Consider the following 18654-nt stretch of genomic DNA (forward strand, 5'->3'; position numbering starts at 1 on the left):
AACAAATTCTTGTCTTATCCTTATTATTTCTAAACATTGTTAGGTGAGCTTCCCCAAGTCCCCCCCCATCTGATTTTCATTTTACCTCATCTTTAGCAGTTTCATATATCATAGTTTTTAACCATTTTTTTTTATCACACTTACATTTACCATAAAAATCTTCACATTTTATCACTTACAAAGAATACTATTTTAAAATACACTATCTTCTACGGGTGGTGCTGTGGGTTAAACCACAGAGCCTAGGACTTGCTGATCAGAAGGTCGGCGGTTCAAATCCCCGCCACACAAAGTGCACGTAGATAAATAGGTACCGCTTCGGTGGGAAGGTAAACGGCATTTCCGTGTGCTGCTATGGTTCGCCAGAAGTGGCTTAGTCATGCTGGCCACATGACCCGGAAGCTGTATGCCAGCTCCCTCGGCCAATAAAGCGAGATGAGCGCCGCAACCCCAGAGTCGGTCATGACTGGACCTAATGGTCAGGGGTCCCTTTACCTTTACCTTTATCTTCTACTTCTAACCCTACAGCCTATATCTACTTCCAAAGCTATTCTAAGATTTAAATATTAACATATTTCTTCAAATATTCTTTAAACTTCTTCCAGTCTTTTCCCACCGTCTCTTCTCTCTGGTCTCGGGAGTCTCCCAGTCAGTTCGGCAAGTTCCGTATAGTCCATCATCTTCACCTGCCATTCAAGCATCGTTTCTTTGTGTAAGAGAAACAGAGTTGGAGGCAGGCTGACATTCCAGCAGGCAGATATTGTCTCCATCCCTGCAACAGCTTCCTGCCTGGAAGAGGGTCCTCAAATTAAGGAGGGGCACAATCCACCAGTCCTGCCCCCCCCACTCCCCCTTTCCTTATCCAAAACACATCTGCTCTGTAGATTTGGGAGGGGGGACAGTACTTTGGTGGTGGCCGCAAGAAGAGGCTGCCACCTTGCAATTCTAACTAACTCTGGGTTGTCAACGGTCTTTCAACCAGCCCCAACATTGTCTGCACTGGCTGGCAGCAGTGGCTCTCGGGGGGGGGGGGGGGGTTCAGGCAGAGGGTCTGTTCCTAGCCCTACCAGGCGATGCTGCCATCGTGGATTGAACCTGGGGCCTTCTTCATGCCAAGCAGCTGTTCTACCACTGAACTACCTGGCTGGTAGCCAGATTCTGCGTCCAGATTTGTAGGCACAGATCATCCTCTAGAATAAAATAGCTTACTAGGGAAATGCTGAAGTTGCCCTTTGGGGCACCTCAGGGTCAATTTTTTTATGGTAGCCCAAATCTCAGTTGTACGGGTGTATGTATATATCTCAATTTTAACTCATGAGCTATTGCTGCAATCTGTTCCGATTGTATATTTTATCTTTATGAACGCTGTTTTTATTGTGTTATGTTACGTGAGCTGGTCTTTGACCGTAATAAATTGTAATAAACGAAAAATCTGCCCTTATTCCTTTATGGGGGACACAAGAGCCCTTATAGAGTCCTTTGTAGGTTCTCCATCGGTCGGAGGAAATAACAGAGGCCAACCAGAGAATATTGAGAAGCAAAGCAGCTAGTAAGCCTGATCTTTATTGAACTGTTGCAACAGGGTGCTCCCCTCACCCACAGGAAAGGAGGAGGACCCCGAACCAAGGTGTGCCCGCCCTTATATAGACATTTTAAATTGCCCACCTTGGAGTAAAAGACCACCCCCAGAAACATCATACCTACATCACAGAAAGGGCGGGCTAAAGCAGAAATCTGAGTGGGTTGTTTACCTCCTGTCTGGCAGATTACCTGCTAATGTTTGATACCCTGGAGAGCCTGACCAGTCTTTTGTAATGATAAGTACAGTGGTACCTCGGGTTAAGTACTTAATTCGTTCCGGAGGTCTGTACTTAACCTGAAACTGTTCTTAACCTGAAGCACCACTTTAGCTAATGGGGCCTCCTGAAGCACTATTTCTGGGTTAGCGGAGTCTGTAACCTGAAGCGTATGTAACCTGAAGCGTATGTAACCCGAGGTACCACTGTACTTAGTTCCTGAGCCAAGTCACAGGCTCACCCTATTCATACACAGACATACCCTTAAGACAGGATTTGTGAAGGAAAAGACAATGGGGAGACATTTGACCTTGCAGAGAAAACACCTGGTCAGCCTGGGAGTCAAAATGGCTCCATGGCTGCTCTCCTGTGCAGCTTCAGACATGTGGCCTATATATCTATGTATGTGTTTGCTTGGTACATTTATGAACCTTTATAAGACCTTAATTCATTTATTTCACTATCTATCTTCTACCACTGAACTACGGCCTCTCCAGTAAATGTTAAATTCTGGACCGAGTGCATGTTGGATCCTGACGGCAAAAGGAGAGAGAGGGGCATTGGAAAGGGACGGTTTGTGGGGGGTGGCTTTGATGCCATGGGGCCCTCCCCATAATTCTGAGTGCTGTTGTAAACAAAAATTGCCCTTTTCCCTTATGGGGTATCCAAGAGCCCATATACTGTAGAGTCCTTGCATAGGTTCCCTATTGGTAGGAGAAAATAACAGAGGCCAACCAGAGAATATTGAGAAGCAAAGCAGCTAGTAAGCCTGATCTTTATTGATCTGTTGCAACAGGGTCCTCACTCACCACACGCAGGAGAGGAGGAGGAACCCAGAACAATGGTGCGCAAGGCCATATAAAGACTTCTGAAATTGCCACCCTGTAGATCAAGACCACCCCCAGAAACATCATACATACATCACAGAAGGGGTGTAACCTAAGACCACCCCTCAGATACAGCACACCTACATCGCAGAATTGTTTATCTCCTGTCTAGCAGGTTACTTGACTGGATTGCCTGGGGAGCCTGGCCAATCTTTTGTAATGATAAATACTTAGTTCCTGGGCCAGGTCACAGGCTCACACCCTATTCATATCTTAAACGTGCCCTTAAGACAGGGTTTGTGAGGAAAGAGACAATGAGGAGGTTTCCCACTTTGACCTTGCAGAGAAAACATTTGCTCAGTTTAGGAATCAAAATGGTTCCAGGTCGGTCTTCCTGTGCTGATCTATGTACGTGCTTGGTTGGTACAATTATGAACTTTACCATATATCTAAGACTTCAAAATTCCTATCACAGTGCTATGGAAGGGAATTGCCAGCAAGGGAGCACTGACTACCACTGCAGTTTACAGGAGGAAAGCCAGAGATTGGGGATAAACAGCACTGGAGAAAGAGGAAGGAGGGGTGTGATTTTAGCAGGTAGCAGGAGCCAAGTGGCACTTTCAGCCTCCAAAGAGCTGAGGGGAAGAGGCAAACTAGACCGGCCCATGGAGAACCCAAGGCTGGTTTCTGGGAGCTGCAATCCATTGATGAGCCTCTGGGGTGGGCATCATTTTTGGTCCTCTGGAAGAACTTTATGTATGTTCTTCCTTTGTAAGACCCTCTGGTTTGAAAGTACCTGCAGGCCTGGCAGTGCAGGGGGTTGGGCTAGATGACCCATGGGTCCCTTTAAATTCTATGGTTCTATGATGGACTGCAGGCAAACCTTTGATGCAACTGAAGCTGCTGCCTGCAAGGTTGCAAAGAATCTTCAGCTCTTCAGCTTCCTTCCAGCCTAGCCCATCCCGGGGTGAGATGAATTTGAGGAGCCCACGCTATTAGGAGACTCACCGCAGTCTCCAATTCCAGAAACATCTTTCCTTCAGCTCCCTCGAGCTGCATTAAATATTTACTCTGGCTCCAGGCAGGCAAGCAAGAAAAGAGCTGTCTGAACTCTTCAGTAATGTTTTCAGGAAGTGGTGGCCTTGGCAAAATGGAGCCTGGGTCAGGATTTTCAGAGTCAGGAACAAACACAAATTGACTGCTCTTATGGGGCATGTCCAGGAAGGAAAGATGGTGGACGACATATCTCTTGTTGACAGACACCCTGTCCATGGAGATAATTATGGGATGGTTAATGATAGCCCAGCCATAAATCTCGGTTATCACATAATCTCCGGGAAAACAGAGATAACCGAGATTAAGCTCTGAGGTTCCGAAAGGCTGTTTTCCACTGCTCTGCCCAAACACCACGTAATAGTCCCAAGGGACATAAAGTCAGCTAAACCTCCCTTTATTTATTTGTGAGAGTATTATAAATTACGACTGAGGTTTTCTGTCTGGCAGTTGAAATATAAATCTAGAATGCAAGCTGACTGCTGGCTTAAGAAGAGAGACGAAAATCAAAAGGCTTAATGCAAGCTGACTGCTGGCTTAAGAAGAGAGACGAAAGCAAAACGAAAAGCATGCTTTAATTGTGGCCCCCAAAATGCTAAGGTGTTCCAACTGTTGGAAATCTTTGCTGTCTTTTATTTTTAACGCTCTGTCCTTCTGGATAAAGTGCTGGTTGCAAAATGAAACTAACTAGCATAATTATGCTACTGTGAGAAAAGAATGCGGAAAATGTGGAAATTGATAAAAATCCAGGGGACTCAGACTCAAAGCAGAGACTGTAAGATCTTAAAGAAAGTGACCTGTTAATAAGCCCAAGAGCACTCAGTAATGGTAAAAACACTGTTGGACACCCCATGATGCCATTGTTGGCATCATGCAACAATTATTGGATGAGCAACCAAAAGAGATCAGAACTGAAATGGATAAAGTGGGGAATGAAAATGAACCAGAGAAAGATGAGGTTAAAGAAGACCCAGAACCTTCGGAGAATACTATTGATGGAGGACTGTCAGATTCCTGGAAGAAGACTGGAGGACGAGGAAATAGGCGGATTTTATTTTTCTAAATCAGGTTGGAAAACCATGGCCAGCAAGAATCAGGAATGGAACATATGGAACTGGGTGTGACTTAATGAATATACAATAAGTGAATAACTATAGAGTACTGTTTTAATCTGATTACACTGAAGAAACTCTGAATAAAGATGAAGGATTCATTGCTTCTCAACATTTGAGGTAAAGTTGTTATGCTGGTCTGGAGGGAGACTTTTGCTGAAATTTATTGATAATAAGGCCGTATTTTTCCGTCTATAAGACGTCCCCAAGTATAAGACGCCCCCTATTTTTGGGGACTCAGATTTAAGAAAATGGAGGGAGATGGCCCAGAGTATAAGACGCCCCCTAATTTTTGACATTATTTTTAAGGGTGGGAAACCTAGTCTTATACATGGAAAAATACAGTAATTGGAGAACCCCTTTTAGACTTTTTGTGTGGAAGGAAAAATGAATGAACTTGAAATGTCTGAGTCTGAAGACTGGGAAAATTTCACCGAGCAGATGAAGTGAATACTTTAGGATAGTTCTGTTGGTTGACCATGAGACTCTTAATCTGAGGGTTGTGGGTTCGAGTTAAACCCACATTGCAGGGGGTTGAACTAGATTAGTGTTTCCCAACTGGTGTTCCGCGGCACACTAGTGTGCCGCCGGACGTTGCCTAGTGTGCCGTGGGAGGGAGGCGGGCGAGGCGGGCTAATCCTCCGACGAGCTCCACCTCCAGACCCATTGCTCAAATCCTTTAACCGGGGAGGGGGGGGAGAAAGAGAAAAAAGAAAGGGTGGGGAAAAAGAAGGGGAAGAGAAAATATTTTTTTTAAAAAAGGAAAAAGAGGGGGAAAAGCGAGGGATGGAGGAAGGGGAATAAACAGAAGGGGAGGACAATGAAGAGGGGCGGGGCTTGGCAGGCAGCAGATAACTGGGGAGGGGGGCGCGGCTGGCGGCGGCTCAAGGCAGGAAGGGAGGAGCTGCCTCGCGGAGAGTCTTGGGCTGCAGAGATTTCCCGTTCAGGAGCGCGGGAGGCCACGCCGTGGATGGGAATCTCCTCCTCCTCTTCCTCCAGGAGAGAGGGTGGTCCGCCCCACCGAGTCGGGCCTGCTCAAGCGTGGGAGCCTATAGTTAGAGCTCAGCTCCTTTTCTTGCCTTCCCCGCCCCCCCACGGAGCACATTTTCCTCGCCCCCCAACCCTCGCATGTAGAATAGAAGCCCTCCAGCCTCCACGGTGCACAAACTCTCCCCTCTGCAACGAAGCGCTTTGTTGCATATCTTTGGGGAGGTTTTTAGGCAGTCTTGGTGCACCTTAAATCAGCGCTAATTGCACCTGGACGCAGTATTTACTTCTGAGTAGGCCCCCTTCTCCCCCCCCCCCCCCGGTAGCACCTGACGTTGCTATTCGTATCATCAGGTTTGTTTGTTGATAATTTAATTGTTTTAAAAGCATCATGCTAAAGAGCTCTCTCCCACCCCCAGACCCTTGGGCAAAACAGAAACACACACATACACAAACACAGAGATTGAGCCCTGCAGGTTTTATGAAATGAATGGATTCTGAATGCCTGTTTCAGTGGCTTGTCCGCCTTAGGCTGCTGGGCCAGACACCTGTTACACGGTGCAGTCCGTAAGCTGTGAGCGCTGCTACCTGCCGCCGAGACCACGTAACGACAGTCTTGAAAGACCTACATTGGCTCCCAGTACCTTTCCGAGCACAATTCAAAGTGTTGGTGCTGACCTTTAAAGCCCTAAGCGGTTTCGGTCCAGTATACCTGAAGTAGCGTCTCCGCCACCATCGTTCAGCCCAGACACTGAGATCCAGTGCCAAGTACCTTCTGGCAATTCCCTCACTGTGAAAAGTGAGGTTACAGGGAACCAGGCAGAGGGCCTTCTCGGTAGTGGTGCCCGCCCTGTGGAATGCCCTCCCATCAGACATCAAAGAGATAACCATTACCTTCTATGCTGTTACTATTTTTTTATTTTTTTTTACATAAGTAAAAAGTGACCTTTCCCCATCTGGCATGGTGGTGTGCCTCGAGATTTTTTTCATGAAACAAGTGTGCCTTTGCCCAAAAAAGGTTGGGAAACACTGAACTAGATGACCCTTGTGGTCCCTTCCAACTCTATGATTCAATGTTTTTTCATTCTTTTATTATTTTTATCTTCCCGCTTCTTTTTCCTCTTCCTTCCTTGCTTTGCTCTTCCTTCTGTTGGGTTTTTTGTTTTTCTCTTTGTGTTTTCATTTAGATTAGTTTTTTTATTGCATTGTATTATGAAAAAGCCGCGTTTAAAAAAAGATGATACTGGGGTATTCACATACGAGAAGTTGCCTCCGCCTCTCTGGAGAGGTAGGAAAAACTCCCAGGCCCCTTAGCCTCCTCTCTAAGCTGCACAGAGCAAAGCAGCACCTGTGGGGCCAGGGATTAAGTGGACAGAGGGAGCAGTCAGGCCCTGGCTGAGAGCCTTTCCTTCCAGTCACGATTTTTCACAGCACAGAGTTTGGGGAAGGCAGCCAGTTACAATCCTGCCCCCATTGGCCCATCTTGCAGGATGATTGTGAAGGCAAATGCTAAAACACTGCATACTGGGTTAACGTTCATCACAGAATTGCAGAGTTGGAAGGGACCACGGGGGTCATCTAGTCCAACCCGCTGCAAACATCACCCTGAGATCAAGCATCTTATGCTCTACCGAGTTCCCCGATGCCATGAGAGAGGTGTCAGCAGGAGGGATGAGGGCACAGGTGAAGCCGGTCCTGGGTTGCAGACACCGAGTCAGGCCCCCCTCGTAGGAAGGGGCCTTTTAAGGTTCAGATATCAGAAGAAGAAGAGTTTGGATTTGATATCCCACTTTATCACTACCCGAAGGAGTCTCAAAGCGGCTAACAATCTCCTTTCCCTTCCTCTCCCACAACAAACACTCTGTGAGGTGAGTGGGGCTGAGAGACTTCAGAGAAGTGTGACTGGCCCAAGTGAGGAGATTTCACCCCTCCCATACCCAAGAATCTCCTGATGATCTCCTCATGGTCTCTGCTGACTCTCCAGAGAGGAGGAGGCGTGTTCTGCTATCTACTTATTCTGCCCAGCACCACATCTGTGTGTGTGTGTGTGTGTGTGTGTGTGTGTGTGTGTGTCAGTCAGTCAGTCAGTGTATCGGAGAGAGAGAGAGAGAGTGTTAGAGATCCTAGAGATAAGGTTGCTGCTAAGTGCAGCTGCAGACTCTCAGTGTAGCATTGATTTATGCTTAGAATATTCAGCTCTGTATATAGTTTTGTATCATAGTTGTAGTTACAGAATAAAAGGAAGATATTCTACAGAGCTGCTCTCCGAGTGGTTTATACTCTGCAAGACTCTGCAAAACTCTGCTGCGCAACGACTGTATTATTGAGACAGTGAATCCGGTGCTCTCAGCTCTAAGCTGTGAGTCCACAGCACTGTGACCTGTTCCTGTGAGAAAGGAGGTCTCTGGCAGTGCTACCTAGCTCGCCTAGCCCAGTCGGGGTTGAGGTGCATGAGTCCAGTTGGTGCACTGGCTCAAGGGCGATGCTGACACCAAGGTCACCCAGCAGCTGCATGTGGAGGAGTGGGGAATTGAACCTGGTTCACCAGATTACGAGTCCACTGCTCTTAACCACTACACCACACTGGCAGGTTCACCAGGGAGGCAGCGGTGGGCAAGAACCTGAAAAGTGCAACCATTTTTCTACACTCCCATTTTCTGCCTGGGGGTCCTGCTGTTTCCTGCCCACCCAGAGCCTTCCAGTGGGGTTGTGTCAGGAAACCTCTAACCAAAGTTTATCATCAGAAAGGGAGAGAAAGGACCAGCTTGCCTGCATCCCAGGAGCACTGAGCTGAGGGGAGGGCAGCCAGCCGCCGCAAAAGCCGTGGAAGGGATCCATGGAAACGTTCTGTGGAGACAGCGCCTGCGCCCCACTCCTGCCCCCAAGTAAGCCTGGCAGAAAGCACGTATGGCAAGTCCCAATACACTTTGGACCATCTGCTGCCTGCCGTTTGGGAAGCGTTCACTGCAAAGCAGTCGGGTCTTCCAGCCAAACAGCATCTCCAGACCTGCTGAGTCTTTCATTACACAGAATTTGCCGGGCGAGGAGAGATCCATGGGGAATGAAACAGGGGGTGCTGCTGTTCTGACCTCAGCAGGAGCCCAAATTGGACTGGGGGGGTGGGTGGTGGTTGGGATGCTGCTACTGAGCCTTTAGCAGAATGAAGCACATGCCACACAAGCTCTCAGCTAAATAAAAGCCATTTATTAGATTTCTTGGCATGAAAGCAACACCAAACTACGGGCGGGGGGGGGGGGTACACTTTGCCCACTCCCTGTGGGCACGATCTGATTCCACCACAGGGAGAGGCTGATTTCCTTTTGGGACACCTTCTGCTCATGGCTAAGGAGAAGGCAGAAGTATTCCTCACTCTTCTTCCTACCAAGTTGTTACGGCTAAATCTGGGTGCGGGGCTACTCTGCCACCCAGCTCGTCGGACTAAGTAAGTCCGCGGGTCCCTGCGGAAGAAAATGAGCTCAGCCAGACAGGAGCAAACTGCAGAAGATCCAAGTTTATTGCGCAACAGGTTCAAGACGAGATTGAACCCCGAAAAGGGGTGACATGAACTTTTGAAACTCCCTCCATGTCCCAGAATACAGTGCAAAATACATCCCAGTTACATCATGAATACATTAAGGAAAGGTTGGGTTACACAGATTACATCATGAATACATTAAGGAGAGGTTGGGTTGCACTGGATTAACATATGGAGGAGAAGAAGACATGCCCCCCCCCCTTCCGTAACAAAGTTGAAGCCCAGAGCCCAAATTCAGTGTTAACAGACCCCGGATTAATCAGTGCAAACAATAAGGGTGCTGTGGGCTTCGTGGCGGTGGCGGGGGAAGAGTCTCTCAGAGGGCCACCTGGCCTTGAGGAGGCTGTCTTCTCCATCAGCCAGACCAGCTCTTTCCTAAGCATGGCTATGATGTGTTCCTGCCACCATGGTTGCCATGGCAGCGATGGCTTCGGCCTAGCAGTCCTCCAGGCCCAGGCTTGGCAGAAGCCTTTTTACTCAAAGGTCGTGAGTGCCACCCATTGGCTCTTCTGGGGAAAAAAAAGTTATGAAAAAAGACGGGCCACCCCAGGGTACTTTTACCAGGGATTTTGCTCTTCCAGGGGCCCAGGAGTCATGGAGGGAGCAATGAGGCCAGCCACCAGTTGGTCCTGCCGCCAGAGATGCTCTGCCAGCCCGTTCAGGAGATGGGCCACATCCGAGAGTCCAGCACGGCCGTCTAGGGTCTGTCCATCGTCCAACCGTGGCACGTTGACGCTCTTGGCCCGCAAGACAGGCAAGCCCCAAGTATGGCGGAAGGCAGTCACATCCCGGTCCGTGACGTCGGTGTGGGCGAACTGGTCAAACCTGGAGGGAGCCGGTCAAGGAAGTGGATCGCTAGAAACTCAGCCCCCCATCAAGGTCAATGTGGGCCCGGCAAATCTCTCTCCACACAGACCACAACAAAAGTGTAGCAGCTCCTCTCTTAAGACCCCGGCCTGAGGGATGAGCTCCCTTTGGGGAGGAACATGCATTTTTTAACAGTGTGGTTAAACTGGCCGCTTTTATTCTGAAGCAACAACTGCCCAATCCAGGACTTGCTCCTACAACAGTCTGGATCAGGCCCCTGCGGCAGCCTTTTCCTCAACAGAAAAGTGGCCAGATTTAGCCTGCTTTTAATTCAGTGCATTTATCATCACACAAAGTTTGGCCCTGATCCACGCTCTTTTGTACTACTGTTTAATTAGTTTGGTTTCAATGTTTTATTCTTTCCTAACTTTTCTACAACTAAGCAGCTCAAAATCATAGTGATGAGGGGGGCACTCACCCTAGACGACAGGAAATAAAATGAAACAACAATGTGTCTATTTTATTTTCTTGACACCTTCCATTTCCAAAAGACAAAAATTTGTTCAGAGATTCATTTTCTCCATCTGTCCCCCTCTTTACTTGCTTTTAAATGGGCTCCTTAGAATTGTATATTTTATTACACAGAGCATCTGGTGACAATGTTTTTTCATCTGAAGTTGTTGAGGTGACTTTTTAACCTGATGGTTTGTTTGTTTTTTTTAAAAAAAACCTACAGCCAGGGCTCCCCCCCCCCCCGGGGCAACTCAGTTCCAGCACCTCTCAGGTGGGTGCCATTGCCATTCTAAGAGAACGAGGGAGGTGTTTATGGTGAGTTCCAGTACCTCTTTTTCTAGAAAAATAGCACTGCTACACTACATTTTTACCTGCAAGTCTCCTTTTGTGTGATTTTTATCTTGGAAAGGCAGGATAAAGAAGGTGAAAACAAAAAAACCAGTCATGAGTATCTCTCTGAGCATGTGTAGTGTCTTCCTCCTGTGCAAACTTTTCACTTAAAGAAAGAGATCCTAAGGGTAAAATGCCCCTGAGCACGTGCAGAGTTGCCTTCCCCTTCAAGCACCTTGGAACAAGTTGTGAGTTTTAATGGCACATGCACCAAAGAGCTGGAAGGATACTTGGTGCCAACCACCATTCTGATGGCATTATTGGCCCCATCAGCCACCCGAGAGATTTGGTTTGGCAGGTCGTCAAAGGATGCCCGGTCTGTGAACGAAAAGAGGAGCAGGAGACCGTCCACTTTCTCTGTGCAAGCCTGTTGGGGCATGGGGAGAGCAGAAGCAGAAATCAGCCCACCTTTTTCTTCCCTTGTTTCATCATTTATTTAACAAATGGTATATCCTGCACTTCAGAAACATTTTTCCACAAGGAAACAAGGACAAATTAAGCAAACATACAGCCAGCAATATGTTAAGCAAAATTTTAAAGCAATTAATGAAATAGTACGTTAAAAGAATGATCAGCAAAACTGTAAAATCACAATATGATGAGAGTTTTTTTAAATAAAAGCAATGCAAATTTTAGGAGCCCAATTAAAACCGTTCTGAAATTTTACATATTCTTTTAAAATACAGTCAAAACAAATCTCTCATATCCGTTGACTTCCCATCCACCCTTTCAGAGTCTTCTTTTACTCCCTTATAGAGAAGCTATATTACTTACAATGTGTAAAAATTGAAAATTTTATTTTTTAAAAGAATTATTAAGGAAACAAACAAATACATACCGTTCTGAGAAAGCAGCAAAGAACAGGGCCTGCTGTACAACATATAGAGATGTGGGACCTGCCTTATCTCTCTTGGAAGGGAATTAGCAATGGTGCGCCTGACCTGATCCCAACAGCAGATGTTTCTCTGAATGTCAGGATACAGCTTGGCTCTGTGAAGAGGCCTGAACCTCCTTCTGCAAGCACACTCACCGGCAGTACATGATCAAACTTCTTAAGGACGGCTTCGCCACAGTCCCAGAAGGAGAACTTGAAGAAGATGGCTTTCCCACTCTCTCTGAGCTTGGCTGGCCAATACACAGTTGTGGTCTGGATCCCTGCAACACAACAGCTTCAGCTAGAACAGACTCACGGGTGTCTTGGCTTTCGACTTAAAAAACAGCAACCCTATAGGCCTCATGCTGCCAGAGTTATATTTGCAATCCTGAAGCTCAACAGGCAGAAGTTGCTTTGTGGGTCCCAATGGACAAAGGAGATAAAAGGAGCCTTGTTGGAGTGACTTCAATGAGTGCAGGACTGTGCAACTTTCTGAATTTCACAACATATCTGCTTAGGAAAAAGTGTCTGATGAAGAGTTCTGTGAAATCCAGAAGCCTGGTGATGTGGCCCAAATTAACATATCCCTTTGCTTAAAATAGCATTTCTCTGACACTTGGCTTCCTCCCCCGCCCCCCCTTTGGCCGTAGATAAGCAGGACAAAGTGAAAAGAGTCCCTTCCCATTTAAGTCTTTAATGATCACAGCAAAAGAACAAAGCATCCATTCTTGGAATAAAAGGTAAAGGATCCCTGACAGTTAAATTCAGTCGTGAACGGCTCTGGGGTTGCGGCGCTCATCTCGCTTTACTGGCAGAGGGAGCCGGCGTTTGTCCGCAGACGGTTTCCAGGTCATGTGGCCAGCATGACTAAGCTGCTTCTGGTGAACCAGAGTAGCACACGGAAACGTCGTTTACCTTCCCGCAAGTGCTTCGAACTGCTAGGTTGGCAGGAGTAGGGACCAAGCAACGGGAGCTCACCCCATCGTGGGGATTTGAACTGTCAGCCTTCCGACTGGCAAGCCCAAGAGGCTGAGTGGTTTACACCACAGCGCCACCTGCATCTCAGAATAAAGGTGTTCCCGGTTAAGGATTCCATCCACTTCCCCCCTAGTCACTTCTGCCTTGCAACCTGATCTTGCAAGCACCGTGCTTTTTGTATAGCCACCTTATCCACTCTACGTGACCTTGGACTGATATGCTGAATACCTTCCAGCGAGAGAGCGTCTGTTAGCTCTCTCTCTTCCTGTTCTTCACTTTGCTGTTCACCCCCCAGTTCTTCCCAACTTTTGTCTTCAGAACTATGCCCCTCTGCAAACCACTATTCCAAATCTATACTGCTCCATTGCTCCTGGGCAGCTTCAGAGCTGTACTCCTCAGCCTGGTCTCTGACACATGTTTAAGATGGAGGCAATGAGCTCAGTTTTGCAAAGGGAGAAATATTTCCTTGGAGAGGGAGAAAACCGCAACTGCCTCCTTCCCTTGCCAGCATCACCTGTTGTCTCGTGGTGGACCAACGGCACCTCCAGACCAGCCAGCTTGGCCACCAGTGCAGTCTTGCCCACGCCGCTCTTCCCTGACACGAAGACCTTGTAGCTTGCAATATCAGCACCCACTTGTGGGGGCAGCACTGGCCTTTCAGTCAGCCCTGCAAAGGAAAGGCAAGCCCTGTGAGATGGCCGCTGCAGCCTCAAGCAACCCAAAGTGAAAGCACACATTCCCAGCTCACAAAACGTGGAAACGTGTCAGAGTGATGGCAGCAAACTGACAGTGCCTCTGAGCACGTGCAGAGCGCCTTCTCCTTGCCAGAGAAGTCTGCACTCCGGTTGGCATGCCAAAAGGCTCATCACCCCCCCTACTCACCAAAGAGCCTGCGCTTGTTCTGGCGCAAGAGAGTGGCGAAGTATTCCTTGCCATCTTGAGTCTTGTGCCAATCCGTGACGACGACAGATCCCGGGGGGACGATCATACTCCCCTTCCTTGATATTTCTGCAAAGCAAGACAGAGCAAGTGGTGACTACGAGGATATAGGGGAGAGACTGCACGCGACATGAAGCCCTATCATCATTTTTAAATTTGTATACCATCTTTCTATCTTACAATACTCAAGGCGGTTTACAAGCTGAAGAAACAAAATATGTACATCTTATAACAATCTAATGCAATACAAAAATGTGATAATAAAACATAACTTTAAAATAGGCAACCTACTTAAAAAGTAACATTCAACAATCATTAAAGGTAAAGGTACCCCTGCCCGTACGGGCCAGTCTTGACAGACTCTAGGGTTGTGCGCCCATCTCACTCGAGGCCGGGGGCCAGCGCTGTCCGCAGACACTTCCGGGTCACGTGGCCAGTGTGACATCGCTGCTCTGGCAAGCCAGAGCCGCACACAGAAACACCGTTTACCTTCCCGCTGGTAAGCGGTCCCTATTTATCTACTTGCACCCGGGGGTGCTTTTGAACTGCTAGGTTGGCAGGCGCTGGGACCGAACAACGGGAGCGCACCCCGCTGCGGGGATTCGAACCGCCGACCTTTCGATCGGCAAGCCCTAGGCGCTGAGGCTTTTACCCACAGCGCCACCTGCGTCAACTATCATTAGAATAGTATAAAATAATAATATCAACAATATAAAAGTTAAACAGAAATCCACTCAACAGTTACAATAAATAATATCTAAACTATAATCAATAGAACAACGGCAAGCCACATTACATAAAACAATACAATACCCATTGAGAAGCAGAGACTAGAGAGTAGAGCAAGGCAGGTGGAAGGAGGCCTTTCCTGATGGAGTCTCTCCCCGCACCCCAGGAAACTGCAGGCAGGAAAGCAGTGTGTGTGCAGTGTGATCCCAGAACATGTATTGGGGGGGGGGGAAATTCGGAAGAAAGGTGTTGAAAGCTCAAGCTTAGTGGTTTCCGCCCTAACCGCCTGCCCACCCCTACATTCTCCAGTAAAACAGAGGCTGGTGGAGATGGAAATGTACTCTGCACATGCTCAGAAACATCCCTTCTCCACTATTCCTTCCTGGAGGAAGCCTCAGAAAGGAATCCCCTGCAGCCAAGAAGAACTGGGTTGGCCCTATCATTACGCAGAGAGCGAGGCATCTGCCAGGAGTCTCCTAAGCTGCTGCTGCCACCTTGTCCCATTGCCTGAGATTCAACAACCAGCTGAGCCAGATCCTGCACAGGGAACAGGGTGGGAATCCTGCCTCTCAAGTGCCTCAGGCAGAAGAATACCTTGAGCTGGTCCTGGTTGAGGAGGCACCCCTGCACAGAGAGGAAGTAGGGACGAATCAGGACAGCCTGCATCTGGATCAGGCCAGTGGCCCACCTGGCCCAGCACTCAGATAGACACAGGTGTCACAGCACTTTGCCAGCACCTGTGATTCCAGGCATGAGGCGTCTGACAGAGGAGAGACAGAGACCCATTGGTAGCCTTGCCCTCCATGAAAAAAGGGTGTAGCCAGGGGGGGAGCTGCCGCCCCCCCCGGCAATCAAGTAAATAAATAAAATAAATAAAAATACTTAAATAAAAGTAGAAATAATCGGAATATTTAAAACTGAAATGCTCACAAAGAGCAGTTGAAGGAGATGAACGTACCAGACCTAGTAAAAGAGGCAAAAATCTTTTACCGTACCACAAAAAAGGCTCTGCTCATTTCTCTTGCTCAGCCATGCAGCAGCAGCAGTAGAGAGGTCCTTCAGTACTTGTGGGGAGTAAAGACCAGGTCAAGAATGATGGGGGAGTGTCTCAATGGGCTACGCTTGCTGAATGTGCACAGAAAAACTGCACTGGAAGAAAAAGAAGGAATTTGAGAAGGAAGTACAGTACTGAAAAGGTTTCCAGCCAATCCAAGAAAACTTGCTTTATCTTAAGATGCAAACAGGCGGATTCTTTGTCAATTTTGCAAAATATATTCGTTAACTGCATGGAAGGTACTCCCTGGTGTTATTACTCTATTTAACTTCCTAGTTTTCAACCGACTGAAGATTTGGACAGATTTTTATGAGCACTTGGGATCAAAAGAAAGTAATTTAGAACGGCCTCAGTCCTGTATACCTGAAGGAGCGTCTCCACCCCCATCATTCAGCCCAGACACTGAGATCCAGCGCCGAGGGCCTTCTGGCGGTTCCCTCGCTGTGAGAAGTGAGGTTACAGGGAACCAGACAGAGGGCCTTCTCGGTAGTGGCACCCGCCCTGTGGAACGCCCTTCAGATGTGAAGGAAATAAGTAGCTATCTTATCTTTAAAAGACATCTAAAGGCAGCCCTGTTTAGGGAAGTTTTTAATATTGAATGCTGTACTGTTTTTAACACTCGATTGGAAGCCAGCCAGATGGGCGGGGTATAAATAATAATAATAATAATAATAATAATTATTATTATTATTATTATTATTATTACTGTTGTTGAGACATTTCATTCCAAATCTGCGAGACAGAGGATGATGGCAGGCGGGCTTCCTGCTTCCTGCCCCATCTCACCCCACCCCTCAATACCAATCCTGGCTAGGCAAAAAGGAGCCCTCTAAGGGGAGAGTGCAAAATATGGTTTGAAGCTCAACATCAAAAAACTAAGATCATGGCCACTGGTCCCATCACCTGCCAAATAGAAGGGGAAGAAATGGAGGCAGTGAGAGATTTTACTTTCTTGGGCTCCATGATCACTGCAGATGGTGACAGCAGTCACAAAATTAAAAGACGCCTGCTCCTTGGGAGAAAAGCAATGACAAACCTAGACAGCATCTTAAAAAGCAGAGACATCACCTTGCCAACAAAGGTCCGTATAGTAAAAGCTATGGTTTTCCCAGTAGTGATGTATGGAAGTGAAAGCTGGACCATAAAGAAGGCTGATCGCCGAAGAATTGATGCTTTTGAATTATGGTGCTGGAGGAGACTCTTGAGAGTCCCACGGACTGCAAGAAGATCAAACGTATCCATTCTGAAGGAAATCAGCCCTGAGTGCTCACTGGAAGGACAGATCGTGAAGCTGAGACTCCAAGACTTTGGCCACCTCATGAGAAGAGAAGACTCCCTGGAAAAGACCCTGATTTGGGAAAGATGGAGGGCACAAGGAGAAGGGGACTACGGAGGACAAGATGGTTGGACAGTGTTCTCGAAGCTACCAGCATGAGTTTGACCAAACTGCGGGAGGCAGTGGAAGGCAGAAGTGCCTGGCCTGCTCTGGTCCATGGGGTCACGAAGAGTCGGACACGACTAAACAACAACAACAAAAGTTTTCAAACGACTGAAGATTTGGACGGATTTTTCTGAGCACTTGGGATCAAAAGAAAGTAATTTAGAACTACTGTGGTTGAGAAGTTTCATTCCGAATCTAAGAGACAGGGGATGATGGCAGGTGGGCTTCCTGCCCCATCTCACCCCACCCCTCAACATCCATCTTGGCTAGGCAGAAAGGAGCCCTCTAAGGGGAGGCGGCCGTTCCCAGCCCCGCAGCACAAACCTCCCAAGACCCAAACCCCGCATGCAAAAAAGCACCCGATCCCTGGACCCTGGTATGGCCGCCTTAGCCCTGCCAGGCCCGGGGCAAAGGGTACCCAGCTGCCCCGACCTCCGCAGGGACCCCCGGCGTGTGTATGCGTTTTCCGACCCACCGATCCTCCCCACCCTCGCGAGGTCGCCTGCTCAGCCCACGAAAGGCAACCTCGTCCCTTCGCGTGCTGCCCCTTTAAGAAGGTGCGCCGCTTCCCTCCCCGCCGTACCTGGGCAGACATTTCCGCCCCGCTTGCGTCTGGCGTCACCACGTAAACGAAGGGTTCCGCCCCGGCCCCGCCCCCCAGCCGTCCACCAAAGAGCTACGAAAGGGGAAGAGAGGCGCATCCTTTCCCCATCTCATTCAAGGGCGAGAAAGTGGTCCTGCCGTAGCGGCGCAGGAATCACTGCAAGATTTGCGGGGATTTGCGGCTGGGCAAGAAATGAGTCGCTGCTCTTGCCCGCTTGCTTGTGTAGATAGCGGGTTGTTTTTGTTTTTCAGTTGTTAAGCATTTAAGCCGCCCAGAGTGGCTGGGGAAACCCAGCAAGATGGGCGGGGTACTAATAATAATAATAATAATAATAATAATAATAATAATAATAATAATAATTTAAGGTGGCAGCCATGGGCGTAGCCAGGATTTTATGTGTGTGTTGGGGGCATAGCTGTCAACGTTTTCCTTTTTTTTAAAGGGAAATTCCCTTATTCCGAATAGGATTCCTCGAAAGAAAAAGGAAAAGTTGACAGCTATTGGGGGGGGGGGGCAGGCAAAGTTGTTGAGCATCTTTTTTAGGAAATCTTTGGGAAATCGCGGGTAAAAATACCCTGTAAATAGGACATTGCGGAGGACTATTAACGAAATCTTGGGCCCCCTCCAAAAGGATGCCCAAGTTTTGCGCTCGTTTTGCGCCACGAATACCTTTATATTGGTACTGGACACCTTTTGCCAATGTCCCTGCCCCCCCCAACCCCACGACTCTCGGAGCTGCCCCAGCATCGAAAGGGGACTTCTGCAGAGCAACGCACACACCGGAGCAAGCAAAGAGGACTTGATTTATTTTTATTTTTAATTTAATTGCAAAAAAATCCATCAGGGAGTAGGGGGGTGGGGTGGTAACCTGGAACAAAAGGAAAATGAAATCTACACAGATCCCTTTTCACTTTCCTTTTCTTAAATATCACGCACGATCCACTTCCATTCTTACACCGGGGGTGAGGGAGTCTACAAGGACGAGCGGGGGAGGCGGGTGGGGCGCGTCTTGGGC

At 48.0% G+C, this 18654-nt stretch overlaps 1 protein-coding gene across 5 annotated transcripts; it reads right to left on the bottom strand.

The window, feature by feature from the left end:
* Window positions 1–9266: 9266 nt before the first annotated feature.
* CPLANE2 (ciliogenesis and planar polarity effector complex subunit 2) lies at window positions 9267–17751 on the bottom strand. 5 transcript variants are annotated; one of them, XM_077931150.1, is made up of 7 exons: window positions 15536–16068; window positions 15135–15300; window positions 13755–13880; window positions 13387–13539; window positions 12051–12175; window positions 11251–11387; window positions 9267–10135 (listed from the first exon to the last, which is right to left on the bottom strand). In XM_077931150.1, exons 3-7 carry the CDS (start codon window positions 13858–13860, stop codon window positions 9868–9870), a joined length of 789 nt encoding a protein of 262 aa, XP_077787276.1. In that variant the 5' UTR covers window positions 13861–13880; window positions 15135–15300; window positions 15536–16068; the 3' UTR covers window positions 9267–9867. The 5 variants fall into 5 exon arrangements, with proteins under 5 accessions (XP_077787276.1, XP_028597210.2, XP_028597212.2 ...); XM_028741377.2 differs by lacking the exons at window positions 15135–15300; window positions 15536–16068 and adding an exon at window positions 17619–17751; XM_028741379.2 differs by lacking the exons at window positions 15135–15300; window positions 15536–16068 and adding an exon at window positions 17511–17609.
* Between the last annotated feature and the right edge of the window lie 903 nt (window positions 17752–18654).

The sequence above is a fragment of the Podarcis muralis genome, chromosome 7 (assembly GCF_964188315.1).
Source record: "Podarcis muralis chromosome 7, rPodMur119.hap1.1, whole genome shotgun sequence".
Lineage (NCBI taxonomy): Eukaryota > Metazoa > Chordata > Lepidosauria > Squamata > Lacertidae > Podarcis > Podarcis muralis.

Excerpts from the sequence above, each read along its gene's own strand:
- CPLANE2 (XM_028741377.2), bottom strand. The coding sequence starts at position 17,736 with ATGCGCCTCTCTTCCCCTTTCGTAGCTCTTTGGTGGACGGCTGGGGGG. Across the intron at positions 13,881-17,618 it reads GGGCGGAAATGTCTGCCCAG|AAATATCAAGGAAGGGGAGT; the intron begins GTACGGCGGGGA and ends CTTGCTTTGCAG. Across the intron at positions 12,176-13,386 it reads GGTCCACCACGAGACAACAG|GGATCCAGACCACAACTGTG; the intron begins GTGATGCTGGCA and ends GTTGTGTTGCAG.